The sequence below is a fragment of the Mytilus californianus genome, unplaced genomic scaffold (genome assembly GCF_021869535.1).
Source record: "Mytilus californianus isolate M0D057914Y unplaced genomic scaffold, xbMytCali1.0.p SCAF_2, whole genome shotgun sequence".
NCBI lineage: Eukaryota > Metazoa > Mollusca > Bivalvia > Mytilida > Mytilidae > Mytilus > Mytilus californianus.
The window spans coordinates 98,675,896-98,701,813 of NW_026262668.1; the positions used below are offsets into that span (position 1 = coordinate 98,675,896).

General features: G+C 33.0%; 1 protein-coding gene across 1 annotated transcript; it reads left to right on the forward strand.

Moving 5' to 3' along the window:
- Window positions 1–3,690: 3,690 nt before the first annotated feature.
- LOC127730524 (uncharacterized) lies at window positions 3,691–12,867 on the forward strand. The gene is made up of 2 exons (XM_052238955.1): window positions 3,691–4,461; window positions 11,240–12,867. The coding sequence occupies exons 1-2, from the start codon at window positions 3,729–3,731 to the stop codon at window positions 12,316–12,318; spliced, it is 1,812 nt and encodes a 603-aa protein (XP_052094915.1). The 5' UTR covers window positions 3,691–3,728; the 3' UTR covers window positions 12,319–12,867.
- The last annotated feature ends 13,051 nt before the right edge of the window (window positions 12,868–25,918 follow it).

A 25,918-nucleotide genomic window follows, 5' to 3' on the forward strand; every position in this document is an offset into this window, starting at 1 on the left:
CGACTGTAAAGGGAGGTGTTCACATTAGTGATAGACTGTGAACGGCAAGCTACACAAATTATCCAAATATTTAATACGCCCGAATTGTTAAAAATTAATTTTACAGGAAATATAGTAATTTGTGACACCAAAATTACCTTTTAGCAATTATTACGTGGTCGTTCTTCTAAATTTAGAAGCAATCACTTAAGCCTACCGGTAAATTATAAAGCCTATCACATATATTTAATACACTGTAAAAATGGTGTTTAGAGTCTAAACATAATCCTAAACGCAAATTTTGTTCTCACTTGAGCACATGTTTAACCTTAAACATGTTCTACTTTGTATATATGTTTAGGTTTAGAACATCATAATACTGTCTCATAAGAACATGTTTAACCCTAAACATATTTAACCCTCTAGAACATGTTTAACCTCTATGTGTTCCTTTCCTAAACATGCTTAACCTCCGTCATGTTCCAATTCTAAACATGTTTAGCCTCCGTCATGTTCCCATTTTAAACATGTTTATCGGGTATATTTGTGCTTGAGTACTCGTGGTAAATACTACTGTGACAAGAGTCATCCAATTAGTCTTCAAAGACCATACAGTAACTCCAAAATCTACTGTCGGTGTCTAACATTACATTGGAATCTTTACATGTGCAAGCAGTCGCAACCTGAAACAGATTAAAACAATCCACAAAGTATCATGTATAAAATACCTCAATTTTAATAATATTTCTTTAAATATAATTATCATAACGTTTGTTTGCGATTCCTTTTATAAATAATTAACAAAAAACGTGAATTCAGATGTGTAGATGTAAAACAAATTTAAAAAATAGTATGCCTACCCCTTTTTGTCGATATTGTAAAGAACCTTGTGGTGTTTGAAATTTCCTGTAAGGACACTCTCTGGTTTCACCTAATTACATTGTAATTGACAATAATAATAGATAATACTTATCTGACAGTTCCGTCGTCGCTTTTTGAACCTTCCATGGCATGGATTGTTGATCTTCTGCATCCCGGAATTTCAAAATTTCAAACGCATGATTATTTGCGCACGCGCCAACAGTGCTTCCTATTGTTTGTTGTGTTCTAAACCTAAACATGTTTAGGCTCATGTCATGTTTAGCTTATAGTTATATCTAACTTCAAGTGTCTTGTGTTCTAAACCTAAACATGTTTAGAGGAATATCACGTTTAACATTGAAGTGTTTAGGATTAGAACATAATCCTAAACATGTTTAGATCTAAACATGTGCTCAAAGTGTTCTATCTCTAAACTCCTTTTTTACAGTGTATACCTTAGCAAACTAGCTTTTGCAAAAAGACTATTTTTTAACATCCATGTTCTTTAACGTTTTGAGCCCTCTAACCTTACCCTATTGGTCCATTGCACTTTAGCGTGATATACCATCGTAATCTAGCAAACAAACAACCATCGCACTTTAGCGTGTGACACATCGTACTTTAGCGTAGACCATCGCACTTTAGCGTGACCATCGCACTTTAGAGTACCATCGCACTTTAGAGTCCTACACATATATTGTTGTGATGATTGGTGAGATACTGAAAGCACATTCCTTAAGGACCCTGTTTGGGATGCTGTCTTAGCCAATTGCTTTTGGGAGATTTAAATTGCTTTGAAGTTTTTTTCAGGTTTTATTAGGTTAACGAAAAGTTTTTTCAAAGACTGATACAATAAAGATTTAAAATAAAAATGATTTATAACTTTGTATTGTATGTAAATACGTTGTTTCCATGTCAAATATTTGTACCTATATTTAGGAATATCATTAATAAACTATTGACTTAATAATGACTAACAATATTTATTGACATTGTAAACATGTCAAAATATATTCATACAACTTCTGTCCAGATAGTTCAATAATTATATATATAATTATAGTTTACGGTTAAAAAAAAAACTTAGTAAGATGATTAAGGTGTGTGCATTTAAACAACACACACAAAAATTAAAAAAAAAAGCTATTTATTAGTTTATTCTAATTTAATAGAAATAAGAAGATGTGGTATGAGTGCCAATGAGACAACTCTTCATCCAAGTCACAATGTGTAAAAAGTAAACAATTAAAGGTCAAAGTACGGCCTTCAACACGGAGCCTTGGTTCACACCGAACAGCAAGCTATAAAGGGCCCCAAAATGACTAGTGTAAAACAATAAAACAGGAAAACCAACGGTCTAATCTATATAAAAAACAAGAAACGAGAAACACTTATAAACCACATCAACAAACGACAACCACTGAACAACAGGTTCCAGATTTAGGACAAGTGCAAACAAATACAGCGGGTTTAAACGTTTTAACAGGCGCCAACCTTCACCATAACCTGAAATAGAAGTGTAACATTACAACATAATAGACACACTATAAAATATCAATTGAAATAGTTTAACTCAATCAAAAAGACATATTAACAAACACAAGTAGACATATACTGAACGAATAAATTTGATCTATGACACAATATAAATACAATATTAAATAAAAAGGGGGAGATGTAAAACAATGTCAAAAAGACAACTATAACCTGAACAAAATGGCGTCAAATAAAATAACGTACACAGGTACATCTTAATATAACAATTTTGTTGTTAGGAGTACAGAAATATTTTTTACAAAATAGATAAATTTGTTGTTCATAGTACGAGAACAGAAGTGAAAATTTATAGTAATACTAAATACTTTTCAAAGGTGGTACATATTAAAAATAGTGAGACGAGGTATAAACACCGCCACATATTTTAAATTGTCCCTGTTCCTGGTTAGAAATCTTATCAGTAGTTATATATAAATCATATAATAATGTCTAATGAATGTTTTGTCTAAAATGAATGTGTATATGATTTTTGTTGGTTATTCATATGCTCATATGGGCCCTTTAATTAGGAAATAAACTGATTGTTTTGAATTGTTTTTTTCTTTTTGTTTTTTTTTTATTTTGTTGTTGTTTTTTTTTTTTGTTTTTTTTTTTTTTTATTTATATTATTATTTTTCGTATATTTTATAAAGCCATGTATGAGAGATTTGGGGGTAATTGTCAAAATAGGACAACACTTTAACGACATAAATTTAATGTTTGCATGTTTTTTTCTTCAGATATCTCCTGTGAAACTGACAATGGAATATATACAACTGCTCATATTAGGATGTTTAATTACATTTTGCTCTTCGGCACATTTTGACACACAAAAACATTCAAATAAAAATGAAAATAAAGCTTCATTTAGTGCTAATTCAAATCGGCCAAATCAAATATCTAGAAGCGAAAGTTCAAACGTGCCAAGACAAATTTCTGGAAATGTTGGTTCAAATATGCCACGAAGAATAGTTATTGGTTCAAAACCGGGAATGACGAGTTTTTCATTTAAATCTGCATCTAAAAATGGAGCAAATATTCAGCCAAAACCAAAGCCATCCCAACCAAATGATATAAATCAACAACCACGGCCTAAGCAGATGGAACCATCACATTCTATCAGTATGAATCAAAATGAAAAACCGAGGCCCAAGCATACGGAACTTCTACATTCTAACAGTATGAATCAAAATCAACAGCCGAGACCCATGAGGACGAAACCATCACATTCTAACAGTATGAGTCAAAGTCAACAACCGAGGCCTAGGCAAGTGGAACTATCACATACTAACAGTATCAACCAAAATCAACAACCGAGGCCCAGGCAGACGGTACCATCCCATTCTTTCAGTATGAACCAAAATAAACAACCAAAGAATAGGCAGACGGTACCATCACATTCGTACAGTATGAATCAGCGTCAACAGCAACCAAAAAAACGACCGTTTTCAACACCAACGAATCGACAGTTTCAAGGAACACCTTCGCAACCACTACCTAATAGAAATTTCCTTATACCCTCATCTAATGTAAACCAACCACAGCCACCTCCGAATTCGAGCCAACCACAGTCACCTCCGAATTTGAACCAGCCACAGCCACCTCCAAATTTCAACCAACCACGACCACCTCCAAATTTTAACCAGCCACAACCTCCTCCGAATCTGAACCAAAAACGACCACCTCCAAATTTGAACCAACCACAACCACAGCCACCTCCAAATCTGAATCGACCGCAGCCAACATTGCATGTAAAGCTACAACATCGCCAACCAAATGTGAATCAACCACAACCACCCCCAAATGTGAATCAACCATTGTTCAAACCAAATGTGAATCAGCCACCGCCCCAGCCAACTGTGAACCAACGACAGGCACAGCCCCCACCAAATGTGAATCAGCCACAGCCCCATCAAAATGTGAATCAACGACAGCCCCCACCAAATGTAAATCATCCACAGCCCCAACAAAATGTGAATAAACGACAGCCACCACCAAATGTGAATCAGCCACAGCCCCAACAAAATGTGAATCAACGACAGCCACCACCAAATGTGAATCAACCAGAGCCACCACTTAATCAAGGTTTTGATTTTCAATATCACACAATAGTGTCTTCTAACAATCCTAACAATGCGCAAAAATTTGTGTTTACTGCTCCAACCCTCCAGGCGTTCCCACAAGGTAATAATAATGCTTTGCATGCTGACATTATAGACAAGCGTAACAATATTACTGATACCTCGGTGATGGGAACAAGTAGAATAGACATACAAAGTAGTATTAACCATACTGGCATGGTCGGTAATAACGGACACACTATTTTTAGTTCAAACTCTGTGCATGCGTCATCACAAGCGCCTAGCATAGGTTTTAACATTTCTAATGACACTAATAGAATAAATCCATTGTCTCCTCTTCGGTCGCTTAGCAATAGAGAATTTATGCAGTTCAAGATGCACAATTCAAAAGACATTTTTAAACATTTTGTGTCGACAGCTGATAGTTTCGATAATCCAAATAATAAAACAGATGCCACTGTGCATCGAAAAGTGGTGCTCGAACAGCTGAATAAACTGTTTGAAAATATGCCAATATTTAGTTTTAGACATAATGTTATAAATGCTGCAACAAAAGGTAGAGATAATAGACTCAAGGCTAGTAAGAAAAACAATGTAAACCACATGATTCCGAATTTCAATCGCTTGGATAAAATTCAACAACCATTTATTCATAAATCATTTTCGCCTGTTGATTTTGCTACGCCGCATAATAGTGAGACACATGTAGTCGTTAGCAAATCTTTCAATACTTACGGTCAACAGACAAACAAGGATGAGTTACACACGACAAGACATCAGCCAATTAAGCACATGGTCAATCTCAACGATAAAGAACTGACACAAAAGACAAATTTATTTACAGTTTCCCGGAAAGATCCTTATAATCCCAAGAAAATGTCATACCATAGTGGTAAAGGTAGAAGAATGAACGTTCTGTCAATGTTGGAAAATAATTTACTACATTCTGAGGTACAGAAAATGAAAAACGATGACTTAAGGACTAAGAATCAACAAAGTTGGTTTGTATTATCACATCCAATAACACAAAATAACACAAATGCAACGTTATCAACGAAAAACCAAACAAAAGCAGGAAAACAAGTGAAAATGATTTCAAAACAGAGCGTTCCATTAAAGCATTTTAATACTGGCAATGAAATTACACTTCCTCATGTTGTAGCAAATGTCACTGCAATTCAGGATGGGACTTTCAACAAAAGTTCAGATGTCATTAGATTACCACTTAACATCTCAGATATAATCGCACTCCGTGGTAGATTACTGAAGGATGAAGACAAAACAAATGCTATAACAACAGAACCAATGTCAACTACAATTGACAGTTCGGTCAACATGCCAAAATTTGAAAATCAACGACCTCCGTATTGGAACAATTTCAATATAAGTGAGACTGGTAACGAATTAGATAATATAAACACGACCATTTTGTCTTCAATAAACAAATCTGTAGCTGCATTGTCGCAACAACATAATGAGCCTAATATTAGTCACCTGTCAATCTTAAACAACAGTTCATTCTTACCGTACTCTACAATGCATGATACTGCCAATCACTCACAGCGATTGAATAATTTATCAAAGAAAGACAATCTGACTGATAAGACGGAAAGTATTCCGACTGCTCAAAGTCTGACCACAGTCACACACTCTTCTAAACCTTTGACCACAGTGCTAAATACCATTTCTACAGTTACAACTATAACTAATAGTTTAACTAATGCTGAATCCACTTATCATAACACTGGTAATGTAATTTCAAAATTTTATATTTCGAAAGCAATTATATCACCTGAAATGTCGAAGAAAGCTAAACTAAATAGTGAAGAAGGAAAATCAAGCATTGCAGACAGTAACAATGATTTATCAAAGACGAACATCCCAAATAGATGGAATTCAATTATCAAAGAACATGATATTGCCGGTATAAACGTGATCAGCAATAAAAATAGAACAATTCTGCCTTTATTAGTTGAAAATTTAACAAAACATGAACCTGAATTGAATGGCCACATGAATGTCAGTCGTCTAATAACGGATAAAGACAATTCTTCAAAAACTTTCTTTGGAATGAACCTTTCGGAACCAAACTCGCTGAACTCGAGTATTCTGTTAGTAAACAAAACTTATGACGAGCAATTAGCAATTAGTACGAATACATCACAGAGATTGGAAGTAAAGATGAAAGATATAGATAAAACTTCTATGAAAACCAAAATGGTGTCTGCAAATATAGCAAATTTGTACAACAACATTATGTCTAGAATAAAAAATATTTATTCTAATGCAAAAACATTAGATGCACATGGTGAATGGTATCCGCATGACGTTAGCAGAACTTCAAATCCTGTAATTATCATTCCTAATGAAGCGATGTTGACATATTTGGCTCCGGGTTTTATCAAAAGTTTTAGTACAAAAGACAGCAAATGAAACCGAACCAGGTTATTACAAGATAATTTGATGAATATATGTAGCATGTAAAGATTAACTGTATTTTTTTTATAGAATATTGACAGAGGCCAAATTCTGAAAATGTTATTTAATATTTTTCATGTTATGTTAAAATTAATAGTGAATTCATGGTGGCGTAGACGCGATTTGTACATAAATTAGTAAAATAAGATATTGGCTAATTCCCTGAAGTATCTAATAATCGTTTTAACTGTAATTTTATAAAAACAAGATAATCGATTTGTTTTAAGATCTGTGAATAATGAATCAACAATCAAATGACCTCTGACTTATACGTTTTGCATCTTTAAAAATGATGACTTATCTGACTAATCCTTCACAAATGAGGAATAGTTTTCAGTGGTATTTTCTAAAAACATTTTTCTTCCATGTCATATAGACCACATATACAGATAATTAATGTTTGTAGGGTAATCTCTGTCAGCTTTATTTATTTCTTGTGTGTTAATAGTAAACATATTTTTTCTTTAAAACAAATCGCACATGGTAACAAGAAATTGATACATTAAGTGAAAATATCTGATTCGTTTTTAATTGAATTTTGCGACACATCATTTTCGGTATATTTGTCATTTTTATATGAACCATTATTATGTATAGAGCATCGAAACATCATTTTATATCTATATAGTCATTGATTACCTTAATGAACATTATTCTCACATTATACCATCATTTTCGCTATATTACGACTCGAGCATTGTTCGATATAAAATGTCTCATTTACATAATTCCAATCATTTCGTAGTCTTATTTTTTTATTTCCCTCTTGTGCATTTGAAAACTAATATTATTTTTATCCCATCGTGCCAAACTAGCAGTAGTACCATATGGACTAAATAAGTTCTATTGTGAAAGGTGTGGATTATTACATATTATATTTGTAACTTTTGACAATCTGATTTTTTACATATATGTATTTGTACGTTTTTGACAATCTACGACTGTGTTAATATTCATACATCTGCATTTCCGTCTTGTCAAATAGATTACAATGTGTTAATGTAATGACTCAATTAATTCTGTCATTACTTTAAAACATGTCTTATTTGAAGAAAAAAATACTACATGTATGTTATGTGATATCCTGTTATCTTATTTCTATTTGAGATTGAATATTATATTTAATTGTATTTTTGGTATCAAAGCGTTTATATTTTTTATTTTATTAAAAACTTTTCGGATATATTGTGCACGAGTTATTACATATTAATACTTCTTGACTTAAAATTATTTCATAGCGAACGGCTGCAAAACTTTGTGTATGCCTTAAAGCCAATTATGCAGTTTCGTAAATAAAATTTTACTTAATGAAATATTAATGAAGCAAAAAACAAAATCCTATGTGAATGATACACATACAATATAAGGCAAACACCTGTTTTTTGTTCAAAACATGATAAAAACCGAGTGAATTGTTTTTCTGAATAAACTGTATCCCCAAAATTTGCTTGCAAATGAACGAACGTTAACCACATTTATGTTGTTATGATATAATTTTATATTATTTCTTTGTGAGATTGTATATTATGTATAGTAATATTTTTGGTATCAAAGTGTTTATATCTTTTATTTTATTAAAAATAATTCGGATATATTGTGTATGATTGATCATTATATATTAATAAGTCTAGACTAAAAATTATTTCAAAGCTGACGTCTGTAAAACTTTGTGTATGCCTTAATGCCAAATATGAGTTTCGCAAATAAAACTTCACTCAACAAAAAACAAAACAAAAAATAAACCAAGCAACCTAAATTGTATACAACTTTATTTTTTAATATGTTTCCTATGTTTGCGTTATAACGCAAACCTTTGCGTTATAACGCAAACATTTGCGAAATAACGCAAACCTTTGCGAAATAACGCAAACTTTTGCGATATAACGCAAACCTTTGCGTTATATAACGCAAACATTTCCGATATAACGCAAACATTTGCGAAATAACGCAAACCTTTTGCGTTATAACGCAAACATTTGTGATATAACGCAAACCTTTGCGAAATAACGCAAACTTTTGCGGTATAACGCAAACCTTTGCGAAATAACGCAAACCTTTGGGTAATAACGCAAACATTTGCGATATAACGCAAACCTTTGCGTTATTGCGTTATAACGCAAACCTTTTGCGTTATAACGCAAACATTTGTTTTATCTTATTTCTCATTAAGATTCAAAGGAAGCAGCGGTTATTAATGGAGGAGACTGCATATATTAAAATTTTCCCCCTTTGTATACTCATTGCAAAGTAATATGCCTGAATATTTGGAACATACTATTGACTAATAATGAGTAGGATAATAGATATAAAGATATGGTTTGAGTGCCAACTAGAAAACTCTCCATCCAAGTCACAATTTGTAAAAGTAAACCGTTATAGGTCAAAGTACGGTCTTCAACACGGAGCTTTGGCTCACACCGAACAGCAAGCTATAAAGGACCCCAAAAATGATGTACATGATAATACATGTATACATATTACAAAGAAAATTAAGTGATTGAAGTTATACCGAAAGAAATAAAAATCAACCCTGCTTATAAAGCTATAGCCGATAATAGATATACTTCCAAAGTAAGCTCTCATTTGAGGATTTCTGTAAGGTTGGTAAGATTCAAACAAGCTACCCTTTTGCAATAAACGTATAAAATGAAGATGTTTTATTAATAAAATAGCTACCCAAGCATCTTAAAGTTACCTAACTAGATTGAAATGACAATTTCATGACTTTTTATCAAAGAATCTTTATCATATTCTGAGATTTCTTACATCAAATTAAAAAAAAAATGTTTCTTTGAATTCTTAATCATTCATTTAAAAGCAGAAAGATCATTTTGTCTAATTGACTTGACAGTTTCACAATTGTATGACATTATTTTTCCTCTTATGTACTTAAACAAAATTTTCAAAATGTTGGCCTTTCAATTAAAATATGCCTATACTATATCTTTTTTCTTGTGAAATTATATACTTTTCTGATGCTTTATTCCTAAATATGCATATTTATTATAATGATTTGGCCTTGTATTTATGGTTTCTTTTCTTAACTAAATCACAACCGAAATTGAATGACAGACGGACATAAATATACAAAACTTAATGAATAATTGAAATCAAGATTTTTTCATTATAACGCAAAGGTTTGCGTTATAACGCAAATGTTTGCGTTATAACGCAAAATGTTTGCGTTATTTCGCAAAAGGTTTGCGTTATTTCGCAAACATAGAAGGAAATTTAAAAAAAAAGAAAATGTGTGGCGCTAATACGCTTCCGTAGTATCCTGTATCAATGATACCAATACAATATAAGGCAAATACCTGTTTGATTTTTTTTCTGTTAAAAACAAGATAAAAACCGAATGAATTGTTTTGTTCTCAATTAATTGTATCCCCAAAATTTGCTATCATAAGAGAAAAATGTCATGAACGAACGTTTAAGGCAATCCTTAAGAATCATTCTGATACATTAAGTTCAGCATTATTACAACTATTTATTAAAATGGTTCGGTTCGGTGTTAGATGAATGATGAGCACAAGCTACATAGGTGTGCCTATATTTAGCACCTTCTTCACTTATTACTCTTTTTTACGTGCATATACGCCGTCTTTCTGTGGTATGTTGCTAAAGCAATTCGTAATGGCGATTGATCAAATTTAAAACTTATAATAAACTTTAAAAATATGGTAAATGTTCAAAAATGCAAATAGCTACCGACGAAAAAAACCCACTGATTCTGCTTTATTCAGTTGGTTAGCGATCTTTCTGCGCATTGGTATTGGAGACCTGGTAAACTAGAGATTCTTTCGAGCTGCATTCTAATGCTTTATCAACTAACAGTATAATCCTAAAAACTAATTCCTTACAAACTAATAAAATGTTTCACAAATAATACTAACCTTTCGACAACTTATATCTTAGAGATAAATATTAAGACGCTCGTGTTTAGTCTTTACTGGTGTCCAGTCTTGACTTTATTCATAAATTATCAAGGACGTCATGGAAATTCGTTTTCTAATAACAATTTCTATTTTGAGCGCATGTATGACCTTTAACTGATTGAAGAATCATTATCTTTGAATTTATGAATAATCAATAATTTGATATGAAATAAAACTCCGCACATGTTTACACATGCTTAAAAACTTTAGATTTTTAAAGAGACCACAAAGTATACTGAACGGGACAATATTTCTCAATACAGGTGCTAAACTCCTTATGATTTACCGCAGTTACTACTTTGGAACGATGACTCACTACAATCATTCCATTTAAAACGGTTATGTTAATGCATTGTTTTGTAATTTCAGGTCCACCACGACATTACCAGACTCCATCACCTGGACGTTACCAGACCGCACCATCTGGACAGTTCCAGGCCCCACCTGCAAACCAACAAATATATCAAAGACCTCCAATACCACCACATATGATAAAGCAGCCACCAATAGTACCACAAGGACCAGCGACTGTTAATGTCCTTTCTGCAAGTAATCCTTTCCAGGGACAGCTTGTTCTTGCTTCGAATCAACAAGTTCCGGTAAATGCAGGGCCTCAAACAGTCAAACAACCAGTTCAAGATTTCACTGTTCAAAATTCACTTACTAATAACCTAAACTTGTCACCTCAACCTCAACAGGCCGTCCAATCACAACAAATCTTAACTCAACAACAAGGACAACAAGCACCTGTTCAAATAAACTCTGCTCAACAAGTTGTTCAACCACAGCAAACAGTAAACCAACCAGTACAACCAGCTCAAGCAAATCAAGTTCAACAAGTAATTCAACCACTGTATCCTGTCAATCAACCCATTCAAGCACAAACCCCTCCAAATAAATCCGTACAAACAATGGTTTCTACTCAGCAACAGCAACCAGCAATGCCTATTCAAACACAACCCGTCCATATGCAGCAGCAGCAACCAGCAATGCCTATTCAAACACAAACCGCCCATCTGCAGCAACAGCAACCATCAATGCCTTTTCAAACACAACCCGTCCATCTGCAGCAACAACAACCACATCAAGATCGATTTTCGCCTGCTCCTCAATACCCGCATCAGCAGCAGAGATATAACTATCAACCTCAATATCAACGACCTGTCTATCAACCACCGGTGTATTCACCTAGACCTCATACACCAAAGCCAACTCCTAAACCAACTACAACAACAACTACAACTACAACAACAACACCGAAACCTCCTCCACAAACTGAAGCTCCAGAATATGAAGGAGTAGAAGTGGAAGGACCAACCCATGCTCCACCTCCAAGATATCAACCTGGGTCAAATCAGCATCAGCAACATCCCTACTATCCACCAACTAGAACTCCGATGCAGGACTTTTTTATGATGTATCCTTTAATTGACTACTACTTCACGTGAAGATTTACATTTGATCGGCATACCTTAAAAAGTGGTAAAATGAAAAGTCAATCAAAAAAAGATTAATGCTCCATGGGCCTTTTTATCGATTAGTTGCGTATAACGCAAATATTTCGAACGGTTTAAGTCTTTTCGTTTTGAGCAGAGGTCATATTTCTTGTCGAATACTTTCTTTGACCTTGTAGATGGAAGTCGTCAGCAACATCCGGAAAGCATACGATAACGACAAATTTATTGAGCTCTTTGAAATTAAAACATCTGATATTTGTCAAACTGTGTAATAATTCCATTGTTAGAACGTTGGTATTTATTTAATATTATCTAAATTGTTTGTTTGTGAATAATAAAATATAATTTGGTGTTTAATGATTGAAATTGATCGTTAAAAAGTTGAGAATAACCTTTTTAGCATTTGCATTTTATGTGATCCTGAAACTGTTGTAATTCATTTGTATTGTGTCACAATTGTCTTCATGATTGAAAATAAACTGAACTTGCCTTTTGCGTATCGGAAGGGATATGCAAGGGGAAACTTTGGGTACACTGAAATGTTTATAATAACATAAACGATACCAATTTTGCGGACAAGTTACGTCTCTTCGGTGATGCTCGAGCCAAAATATTTGAAAGTCCAAAACCTAATACAGACGTTGAAGAGCAGATCAATCCAGAGAGGACCTACATTATAGCCTAATCCGGGCAAGGAATCAGAGCTTTGCAAGAGGGATATATATTTGTTAATTTAAAAAGTTTTCCAAAATTTTATAACAGCAAATAATATCCGTATTTTCATTTCAGTACCAAAGAACTGCCTATTGTGCTGGTCATACCCTCGGGGACTAACAGTCCACCAGCAGAGTTATCGACCCTGTGGTAGTAATAACATAAACGGTACCAATGTTGCTGCACCAGATGCGTATTTCGACAAGTAATGTCTCTTCAGTGATACTCGAGGTCAAAATATTCCCAAACCTAATACAAACGTTGAAGAGCATATCAAACCAAAAATGACCTAAAGTATAACCAAATCCGGGAAAGGAATCTGATCTTCGCATGGGGGAGATATATTACCAACGAGTATTTTGTCTCGTGAGATATATTGTGAAAAGAGTCGCAGGGCTTGTCACATGTTTTTGCTGATTTACATCTTGAAAATTACAGATCAGCAATAATAAGTTAAAGACACGCTTTAGTATAATTGAGACGACTTAGGCAATATTTTGATGATTAATGTATATTTCAGGACTTTTAGCAAATACACGAACTCATTATCACTTACTGACAAAAGAAAGACAACCCCTCCTAATCTCACTAAAACGCCTTAAGTCACATGTGACAAGAACCAGTGATTTTATATCAATTCAACTTAATCTTATTACAATAACACAAATTTATCAATTCAGTGCGTAGATCAATGTAAAGTTAAAGAAAAGCTTCTTACCAAGTTGTTTCTATCATCGCCCTTTGGTCTCTGATGGAAAGTTGTCTCATTGGCAATGGAGCCATATCTCCTTTTTAAAAAAGCTCCAAATTTGGTTTTCCCTCAAGTATTCAGATTTTACAATTTATTATACTCCCGCTCCAAAGAAGGGGATAAACTGTGTATGTCTGTCCATCATTTCGTCAGTGCCCCGTCCGTCCATACCATAAAATGTTAATCGCATTTAGGAACTACAAATCAAAGATTTCTGAAATTTGGCACAAAACTGTTTGTGAGCATGATATACAACTCGTACTTCTACCAACTCGTACCCATTTTTGTAGCATTGTTGTATATCATTTAATCAGAGAAATCGTAAGCTTAATGGTAATTTTGTATTTTATAATTGATCTTGTCTGAGAGGTCACATGTATAGTATACATGTCCCTCATCTACTGTAGTGATACAAAAACTTAATGTGTATTTACAAATATGGCTGTTTTGTTGGTAAATGAGGACACATGCCACTTCATCTCAGTTTGAAATCTGCATTTTGAAAAATTGATTTTTGACAGATTTTTTCGTTGGGTGTGTATTGAAGAAGTTTTTTTTTTGTTGATTTCATCGTCTTTTTATATCATAACGCTACCAGACAAATTAATCAAATCCAAATCCATTTTCATACATATATATTAGATACTTAACTGATACTAGTATATGCAATGTATTTTACTAAGGCCGTATTGTTGTCTTTTCGGTGAAAATGGTATTGTGAAAGTAAAACCTCAAATAACGGACTTTGATAATTAAAGTGTCGCATTCCGAAATATATGTTTTTATCGACATCTTTATTAATATGTTTTATCGACATCTTTATCAAAATGTTTTTATCGACATCTTTATCAATATGTTTTTTTTTTAGCAACCACAATCTAATCAGTTTGTAGCACAACTATACTGATATAGACGATTCCTAAGGCAAATGCTATTTCGTGTGATGAACGAGACGTCAAGGTTAATTTACGAAGGAAAGGTGAGAGGCTACAGTAACAATAAAATACTGTATGCTGAGGGCCAGATTTGAAAAAGTACGTAAAATATAATTGATCTTGAATACGATAAAAATAAAGTGGTTGTGATCAAGCAAAGCAATTATTGGACTTTCAGTCCCTGATGATTCCATCCATGCAGTCGCCGTTACCAGACAATATTTTATGTTCAGAAAAACAAATTGTAGCAACTTTAACAAATACGGAGTAGCTATACTGAGGCGAAACATTCTGAATTCGAAAGTTTTAAGTCCAAATCATCAAATGTGAAGTATAAGTTATTATTATTTCTACACTTCTCTTCTGTCTTAGCACGTCGTTTACTTTTTAAAACGTCGTCTCTAGACTACCCAACAACTTCGAGTCAACCTTTATAAATGTTATTTCGGTGTCCATAAGATTTTGTGGCTGTGACGGTAAACAGAAAACACATTACAACAAGCTCATGGATAATCTACGAAAACGCCTGTAACTTTTATTTGTGGTAAATGTAGAAAGAATGTTCTTCAACAAGTTTTTTTCACTTTTCTGCTTTTTGTCTGAATTCATTGAAGATCATACGACTACATATACATCTCTAGCTTTCAAATGATTAGGTTTGAGCATTCCCGAATTAGGTAAATACAGGACGCACAAAATTTATAATATGTAGCTTTTATGTACAGCTATTTTCACGTTAATGTGTGCTTGTTTGTACTTTAAACTGACAACGGTTATACGTACAGATACAGTGTAAAATACATAGTTATTATTGTCTATTGGAAATAGTTTTAGGTTCTTCATTTCCAAACATATTTATGGGAACTTCAAAGGTTATTTGATTGAACTGGGGGTTGGTGGAAGCTTATTTATCTTACCTCCTATACATTTCTAGGAATATGATGGTTAAAACGTCCGCGTGGAGACCGTGTATATTCCATATTAGGTTAGAAGGGAGGCGGGGCTTATTTCATACACGGTTAGTAGTGGTGTTACGTCCCTTTATAAAAACAAAAAGGTACTGAGAAAAAATCTTAAAGGTTTCAACAGACGAAGAAAATTGATGATGAAGATTGAAATAAATTCATCAAACACATTTAAACCTAACAAGTTGTTATTGTTGGCATCTGTTTTTGTAGGATCAATGGAAGTAGTTTGTTAATGCTAACGGTATTGAAGACTTGCTCATTTTGATAGGTCACTAGTCTAAATTTCACACGTTAAGATATTCGGTAAGATAAATTCGTTACATAGTGTGCTAGTGACGTAATACGGTATTCGCTCTCACCCCATATGGAATTTACTGACCCCATATATACCGTATTAGGTCACTAGCACACTATGTAACTAATAGTATATATTTGTTTTACCTTGATTCTACGTCAATATCAATATTGCGTATCATTGCCATTTGAGCGATTCAGGCTCATATGAGTTCCTAGTTGTTCAGAGTTTTTAGTGTGTTTATTTAAAGAGCAACTTATTCAGCCCTTTAATTGATAATCTTTTTATCCAGTGTCTTGTTTTCAGAGTTCTTTGCTTCTTTCTGTATGTTCTGATTCTTTCCTTTTAAACGGATTTTTTTGTGAGAGGGAGAAGATATCAAACGAACAATCAAAAATTACAAGCAGAAGAAAGACAGACAACACTACAAAAAGAATCACAAATAGATAAACAAGAGTCCATAAAACACTTAACAGAAATCATTTTGCAGCAACACGAGCCCTGCTAAAAACCGACATCCTAGTTGATATATCATATCCCTGAAAACTGCATTTGAATGATAATTTCGATTACATAGACCTTCTTTTAACTCAATACATTTTCTAGTTTATGAGGTATATTGATTGAAAAAAACAATTCGCACATCTCATATTGGTTGATTGTTACAGTGTCCAGGTGTGTCAACATGCTGGCGACATTGTTCTTTGTTCTGAAGTTATATATGTCAATTTTCTGCCATCTGAGTGTTCGATACTTACTACTGGACATGAGTATGAAATCGTATTACGAGTGATGAATGCATGACAGCATACCTTGTCGGCCTGGTCTTGTAGTTTTAATCTTAATGAAAATTTCTATCAATGCAATAGCTTTGTTAGTTCATAACTGATAGGTATGAAGGAGTATCACACTCGATATTTGATGTATGGCTTCAAATTAACTTTGTCTAGTTTGTTGACCAGATTTAATACAGCGTGGAAATATTTGTTTAAAACGAGTAGCTTGGTATGTCATATCAAATTCACGTCTAACAAAATAGTCAGTAGCTATCGATCTAATGGCTAAAAGAATATCGGAAAGACAACATTTTCATTGTAGAATTCATCATATACGACAAATATTTGGACCCTTAAGGTAGATGGGGTGTCTTAGTTATAATCCATAGAATTTTTTAATAATTTGCCAAAATGTAGTTTATATCATGCTTTTTAAAAAAAATAATAAAAAGAATGGGTCACGGGGCTTATTTTCACGCTATAGGTTGTGCAAAATTGACAGATTTTGTATAGATTATGCATGGAAAACCAAATTTTCTGCCATAAAATGAAAACTACACCATAGAATTTTGAGATAAAATATGAGAAGATAGCTCTAATAGTATGCTTTCAGATAAGAATAAGAAAAAATGGGGTCACGGGACCCGTTTTCTTGCTTCATAATAAAGTAGGTAAATTCCTAACATATTCTATTGTAAAAGTAACTTTATCTGAATTATCTGCCCTTACATTTGAGTTGCATCCCCTTATGTGGCAAAGTTGGAAAAAATAGAATCAAACAAAAGTATTCTGTTGTTTTGTAAAATACAACCATAAATATGATAAAATATGTCATTTTCTATATAGAAATGAAAATTCTTACACATGAATTACCTACTACTCTCAAAATTTGCACCTTTTATTAAAGATCTAGACCGATTGTTTTCTGGTATTTCAAAATCCAAGATGGAGGAAGACACCCTATCTACCTTAATCGTTCCGAGATTAGACAAATTGTGATGTAATTCAACAAAATCGACCAAATTTATGTAACCCAAACATTAAATTCAACTTAGAAGAAAGAAATGCAAAGAGCACTGACAATCACTAACAAGTTTTATGAGTAAGTTATGTACTAGACCGAAACGCTTTTCACACTCTTATCTTAGAATTACCCTTATCCTGGAAATTTACTGTATCCCGTTCCCCTAAACGGAAAATAAGTCAAAATGTTGATAAACTTTTCAACATCATTTCAGAAAAGTTTACTTCAAATTTGTTCAGCAAGATTGAATATATAATAGGTGTACAGAAGGACGATAGGCAGATACTCGGGTAGACGGCAATAATTCATATTTACTCATTTAGCAAAGGTTGCTGGTAGACTGCTCGTTCCCAAGGGTATCATCAACTCAGTAGTCAGTGCTTCGGTACTGACATGATGGTTTTTTTTTTTCATTTTCTAAATTACTTTAATGCTGAAATACGCCTTTCATGAATACATTGCTTTTTTACAATAAATATTTGTTATTTTTGTGTTTTTATTTAATATTCTTTATTTTACTTATGTTTTGGTGTTGTTCATTTTTAAAGCGTTTTTTTTGTAGTGGACTTTTATTTTTCAAAAGTTCCAACACTCTCGAAAGAATAGTCAATGCTATTATTATATGTTTTGCTGTTTTACGTTTTGAAAATATACAAATATAGATATAAATTAATATTATTTACTTATTGTTACAAACTGAATTGTTGTTTATATGAACAGATTGTGTTTAACATGGCCATTTATACCAAAGAAATGGTGTAATAATTGTAAATACCACACATGTCATTTGTAAACATAGAATACCAATTTTCTGTAAAATACTCTTCGTGTTCCATGGCCATTTGTATGTAGTAATGTTTTTGTCAATATTAGCACTCAAATGTGTTATTTTTCACAATATAGATAAATAAACATGGATTCACATGCGTAATTTATAGAAGGAAATAGTTACTGTATATGAATGAGAATCTTTAAAGATGAAATTAAGGTATGTTTTTAAAAAGTATTTGTTTTGTAATTAAGTTTGATTTGCTCTATCATTCTGATTTAAATAATTCATACGTTTATCACATTTTTCTCCAAAAGAAATCGGTAAACTGTAAGTTCTCATAATTATCATTACATGTAATATCACTATCATCATTGTTGAATTGTTATAAAAGAATGTTTTGTTGACAATTTGATCGAATGTTTAAGATAGTTTGATATTGATTTCTGTGCACAAGTCTGATGCTTCTAGAATAACCTTTATCATGTATATTCGAGACCAAAAGCTTGGGGGGCAAAATATGAACCGTTTGAAAGCTTTTAACATCAAAATGGCATATTAAACAGAACTGCAAAAACCTTACATTATGAGTTGCAAAAGTAAAACAGTTAAAAAAGGACATGTGGTATGATTGCCAATGAGACAATTATTCACCAAAGTCCAAAGGACAAGGATGTAAATAACTAAAGGTCGTTCAACAATGAGCAAAACCAATGACGAAAAGAAAGCAATAAAAGGCTTCGGGATAAGAAAATTTGAAACAATTATAAAGAGAACAAAACGGCCTAATTTGAACTGATATTATTAAGCCAATAAACGATTATGACAGACAAACAGAAAAACAGACAATCTTCGACAACTATTGATCAACAGGCTCATTGTACTTTTTCCGATACAAAAACAAATACAGTAACATCAAAATTTTACAAACTTGCATTCAATGTTGATATATCACAAATAATGTTTTTGATAACAATATAATAATTTTATAATAGATGTGTGTGTTTACAGATAATACTGTATGTAACCATGGTATCAGTACTGATTATCTGTATTCTAATGTTTGGTATGAATGATGTTTGGTCTTTTCACGACTCTTTGGCTACATCAAATAACAGAACAAGTGATGATATCCACCCATCTGATACAGCAAAACTGCTTTCAAATTTCCCTTCACACGACAGAAAAGACAACATCATCACAGAGTTACACAGTGAACCAGACAATACACTATCATCCATTACACAGTTACTTTTGCAAAATCCTGGAGTTATTCCAGGCGGAGCAATTGATGTAGAGACTAAAACCATTAACAACATCATTCGACCAATTGATTCTTTAAAAACAAAAAATAAAACCGCAACCGCAAAAGGATATGTGATTAATTCGCCTCAGGAGACAACATTGTCCTCAGTTAACAGTGCCCTATCTTTAAATATTATTGATGAAGGCCTCGATTTGAAAAAGGGAATTAGAAATACTCTAACGAAAACACAACGACCAGAAGGATCAGTAAATCATTTTCAAATTGACCAAACAAACAACATACTAGCAACAGGGAGGACAGATTTACATATACATAATGCAAAGGAAACTGAAATGCGATTCCATAATTTATTAAAAACTGGTAAAACTGACAAAGCATTTAGATCAACAAATCGTGATTTAACGGATGACAAAATACAATTTAAGGTAGGAACAGCAAAATTAACGCCTGAACCTAATCGAGTTCAATTCATGACATCACAAACACAGAATGAAATTACGACCACATCTACAAGGAGCAACAACAGTGAAATCGACGGGATAATAGAACATGCGATCACAAATTCATTGCACCAGACTGATATTGGAGATAAAGCTGATAACATTCCAGGCAAATCTGTTATTGATACCCATCATTCAAATATAGATGACATATTGAAACACCAAAAAATAACGAGAGCTATCCCACTGAATGTTGCACATCAAGGGAAGCTAACAAGTGCCGTTCCACGGAATTTATCGCAATATCATAAACTGGCAAGCAGCATTCCACGAAATAGTGCAGTTACAAAAACTGTTCCATTGAATTCACGACGGGTAACAAAAAAGGAGCATAGTTATTCAGATGGTCACAATCATAATAAAAACAACGTAAGCACACCGGGGGAAACCCGAGATAATTCTAAAGGAAAACATGATTCTTCAAAACTGTCATCACTTAAACGTAAAAATCATAAGAAAGTCAGCCATATTGAAAACAAGATAATGAACGGGAAAAGCATTACAGATAGTCGTATGAATAAGACGAGTACATTACCTCAAAGACCAGAAAGCACAAACAGCATTTTAGATAAAATGGAAACGAATGTATCTAAACTACAAAGATTATCCCCGTCATTCAAGACGAAAAAAAGTAACTCACACAAAGACTTATCGGATACAAGTGTTGTCACCACTAAAAAGCGGAAACGTAGGAGAAGAAAATATAAAAATGGGGCACGACAAAGCTACTTAAAAAACAATGATACCATAGATTATAAGGCTAGAAACAAAAGTAATCATGTGACTAAGGAAAATACAACCTCAGAGTACAATTTAACAAGTGAAAAAAATCACAAACACATTAATAAACCAAAAGTATTAGGTACTGATAATAGTAATCGAAATGTAACTAAAACATTTGAATTGGAAAAGAAACAAATACAACGACAAAAAGTAAATATTTCAAAAGGAAGTAAAAATTATAAACGAAATGTTACGAGAAAACATGATACCATAGATTATAAGGCGAGAAACAAAAGTAATCATGTGACAAAGGAAAATATAACCTTAGAGTATAATTTAACAAGTGAAAAAAATCACAAACACATTAAAAAACCAAAAGTATTAGGTACTGATGATAGTAATCGAAATGTAACTAAAACATTTGAATTGGAAAAGAAACAAATACAACGACAAAAAGTAAATATGTCAAGCGGAAGTAAAAATGATACAGGAAACGTTACGGGAAAACACGAAACTGTTTCTAAAAGAAGCGAGGAAAATGTTTCCGCCCATTTCAATCAGTCTAAAGAAGAAATTTCTATTCCAAATTCCGACAATGAAACTGAAACTGTCAGTTCAACTCAACAACCCATGATCACTGGGTCAACCCATAAACAAACGGATATGGCCAATGAGCGTTTAAAAACTAAGACAGAACAAGCAAAGGTTAAAAACCATAACTTTTCTCACATTATAGAGAATATGTCTGATTTTAACACCGACTCAAAAAACAAAGACATGAACGCAAATGCAACATATATTCGCTTTACTAACAACGATATGAATGAGACACAAATAAACAATCATAATGATACAGCTTATGATTCCAATAAGACAGATATATTTGTTAAACTTTCTGAAGTTCAAATAACTGGTATTCCTATACCTTTTAGAAGATACTCAAAATTAACTACGCCTAGTTATAGGACGACAACAATAATATCCGCTAGAGAAACCAATAAGGAACCTGTTTCGATGAGTAAATCAGATTTTTCGACGCCAATTCCAGCAGCAATAATAAGGAATTCCGATATTAATGAACGTAATAAAACTGCGGATTTAGAAAACAGTGAAATTCATGAGTATAAAAATGACAGTATGCCGGAAGGAGATCAGGGTGACAGGAACAACATTATGGACGATGAGTATAACCGCCTTGAACTATTGTCTACCAACACATCAGTGAACACTCATACAAAAGATATTTCCCGGAGCAATGATACAAAATCAACTAATTCAAATCATTATTCACCTAGAATTATTGATAAGGAAAGCTTTGTTGTAGACAAAAATATTCAGGGTAATCCATGGGAACGATGGTTAGGTTCTTTGTCGACAAATGATAAATATCCACTTCAAATAGAACCAAGATTTGAAAATAAAACCAGATTAGTTCTTCAAGTTCAAAACTCTACTTTCATTGATAACAAACGGGGATTAAATTTGACATCTACCTTGAATACTCCCGACTTCACAAAATCACCCGAAATGTATAGTGATGTGTCAAACAAATATGCTGAAACAACACCAGCAGAAAATGTTGATGCTTTTAATAACTTGGACTACCATTCATTTGTTGGTAAGTCAGAGGTTGTTGCCGATAAACAGTCTACAAACGTTTCAAAGATATCTGGGTCAACCTCAAATTCACAAGAAGATTTACTTACCAAGTGGAATGCATTATTGCAGCAGTTTAGAAAAGACAATTCTAAAAAAAAGTCAAAGCTAGTCCAACTTCTGCAAAACAAATCAAAAAGTAAAAATTTGAAAGAAAGACAAGATGTCCGTTTCCAAAAGAAACCTAAATCTGAAAGTAAATATGTAAGACCTACAGTTGAATGGCTTGGTATATACAAGGATTTAATTAAAAAGCAAGATCGAAATGTCATTCCTGTATCAAATAACCATCTTCATCGTTCAATCCATTCGTCACTTCATGACGGAAATGTGCATTCACAATTTGTTAAAGAGAATCTAAAGACTAATTGTAAAGAAGATCAAAGTTATAAATTAGCATTAGACGTACTACAAACAATACTGATGAACATGAATAACATAAAACCACCGGTCCCCAGGAAAGCACATAAACGTAGGTATTTATTGATACCACTTGGGCCGGAAAACCCCGAATCGACACAAATGTGGGCTGATAATGAACATACTAATCATCGTCCAAATAATCTGATGGAAGAGCGAAAAGTTTATCCTTCAGACGGACGGATTCCCTATCGTATACGTCCACAAAATCCATCTGTTCATATGTCTGTGCATTCATCATTTTGAATTTAGTATAGGAATATTTTAAAATGTATTTAGATCTCTTTGAATTAATATCGATTAATTGCTTTACATATACAATATCAATTGACATGTCACCAATTATGGTTCGAGAAAAAAATATGTTAAAGGTCTATTTTTGCAAACTATAACTTATTATACTATTTGTATCTGTTTTCTGTTTTCTATTTTTTTTCTTTTGCAATATTTGTAGTTTTAACTTAAAATTACGTTCCTAATTTAGTTATTATAAATAAAGGGAGATGTGTGGTAAACGTTACAACAAAACAACCTAACAACAAAGTATTTATTTAGTAGTCCACATGCAGTATCTAACGATAAATAGTGTTCACGTGTCTAGCTGTTAATTCAGTCTAGTTATCCAAAACATTTATTAATAGCTGACAAAATCCTCCAAAACTTTAGTCATTTAGTGTTATCATGAGGTATACGTTTTTTCAAAGCGGCTTATCTATGTTCTACATATTTAGAAAACTGCTGCAATTTCTTTCCAATATAAATAAAAGAAGATAAGGGGTTAATGGCAATAAGGCAGCAGACAAAAGATCAGAAGACATTTTGAGGTAAACATGAGATGTCAACAAAAGTCTATCGTCTTTCCCATATGACACGATTTTAATTAAGATAAGTAGTGAAAGTTGTGGAAGTTGGTGTGTTACTAGCGTGTTTGCAGTGACATTTCAGATTTCAAAAAACGTAATTGTATCACTAAATCCCATTATAGGAGGTATATATTTACCGGTATTATACATTGTCCAATATTATAAAAAATAGTCTATTTTCATAGACTTTGATTTCGGATTTTATTATTTCTGTAAGAGATACTTCCCCAAGGTTGGAAATCTTTGTCTTTGTGCTGTGTTTTAACGGACTGTAAATCTTGTTATTACAATTGAACTACTTTTTCGTTAAGAAACTGTCGTAATATATGAAATTAGGGAAAGTATCAAAGTAGAAAGGTCTTGTGTTACATTGAAATACGACGGTAGTAAGTGTGACGTTAGAAAGTATTCTAATATATCAGTTTTATGTTTTCAACAAGTCTAAATTAAAAACAACGTTCAAACCTATGATTGCGTTGGATAAAAACCGCAATTTTTATACGAGTGCATGCAAAACAAAATTTCTTGGTAGAGGAGTCTAAATACAGCACAAACAACATTTTCCAAAAGACCAAAAAACGCATTTGACTAACAGGTCGAACAACTGATGTTTGTAAACCCTGATGACTGCCATGGCGATTGCCATATAAACGTATCACAAGATGTAACAAAATGAATCTTAATTATTCATTTAATACCAAACAGAAAACAATAAACTTGCGGAAAAGATGGTATACCGCAAACATGAGGTGCAAAAATTTGTGCACCATATCCGGATTTCCACAATTAATGTCTCTTCAGTGATGTAAGGAATCTAACCAGTATTTGGAAGGCCATATAATTTACCTCAATTTAGGATAGACTCTTGAATTTTGAAGAGTCGAAATAGGATAAACGGATCATATAAACCCGAAGGAAAATATAATACAAGCCCAAACGAAAAAATATAAACAAGTCTAAATTGAAAACAACGTTCAAACCTATGATTGCGTTGGATAAAAACCGCAATTTTTATACGAGTGCATGCAAAACAAATTTCTTGGTAGAGGGGTCTAAATACAGCACAAACAACGTTTTCCAAAAGACCAAAAAAGTGAAAAAGTATATTTTAAAAAAACGCATTCGACTAACAGGTCGAACAACTGATGTTCTTACACCCTGCTGACTGCCATGGCGATTGCCAAATAAACGTATCACAAGATGTAACAAAATGGATCTTAATTATTCATTTAATACCAAACAAAAAACAATAAACTTGCGGAAAAGATGGTACACCGCAAACATGAGGTGCAAAAATTTGTACACCATATCCGGATTTCGACAACTAATGTCTCTTCAGTGATGTTAGGAATCTAAACAGTATTTGGAAGGCCATATAATTTACCTCAATTAAGGATAGTTTTATGTTTTCTATACACGACAAAATCATCGGAACTGTTTTCCTAAATTGCACTGATTGTAAGCTGATTTTACTTCTTTTGGTTTCTTTTACTTGACCGATTACCAGAATGTCTTACCGCAGAGTAGGTAACCTGTCGAAAAAAATACATACTCCGGAATCAAAAGTTGGTGATATGAAAATCGTGACTATAGAGATTACATTGTGGAAGTATGATACCAACTGTAGGTATTTAATAAAAGTAATTTTAACATCCAATTTTATGGTAATGTTATTTTTAAGACTAACAAAACTTAATGAAAACGGTTCTGATCATACTGTTGTTGTTCAATCATTGCATCCGGATTTTTTTGGGATGAACACCAATTCGCTTTTTAATGTTCCGTTTCTTTTTTCTATTGAAATTCTGTATCGGTGTGCTATGTGCATTGCTAAAGGTCGAATCCTTCTGTAGTGTTTATTATGTTGCTTAATTAAATCTTCAGTGAAGCACTCTGTGAAGAAAAAGCAAAGATATTCAATTGTCGGCAT

Excerpts from the sequence above, each read along its gene's own strand:
- LOC127730524 (XM_052238955.1), top strand. The coding sequence starts at position 3,729 with ATGAACCAAAATAAACAACCAAAGAATAGGCAGACGGTACCATCACAT. Across the intron at positions 4,462-11,239 it reads AGAGCCACCACTTAATCAAG|GTCCACCACGACATTACCAG; the intron begins GTTTTGATTTTC and ends TTGTAATTTCAG.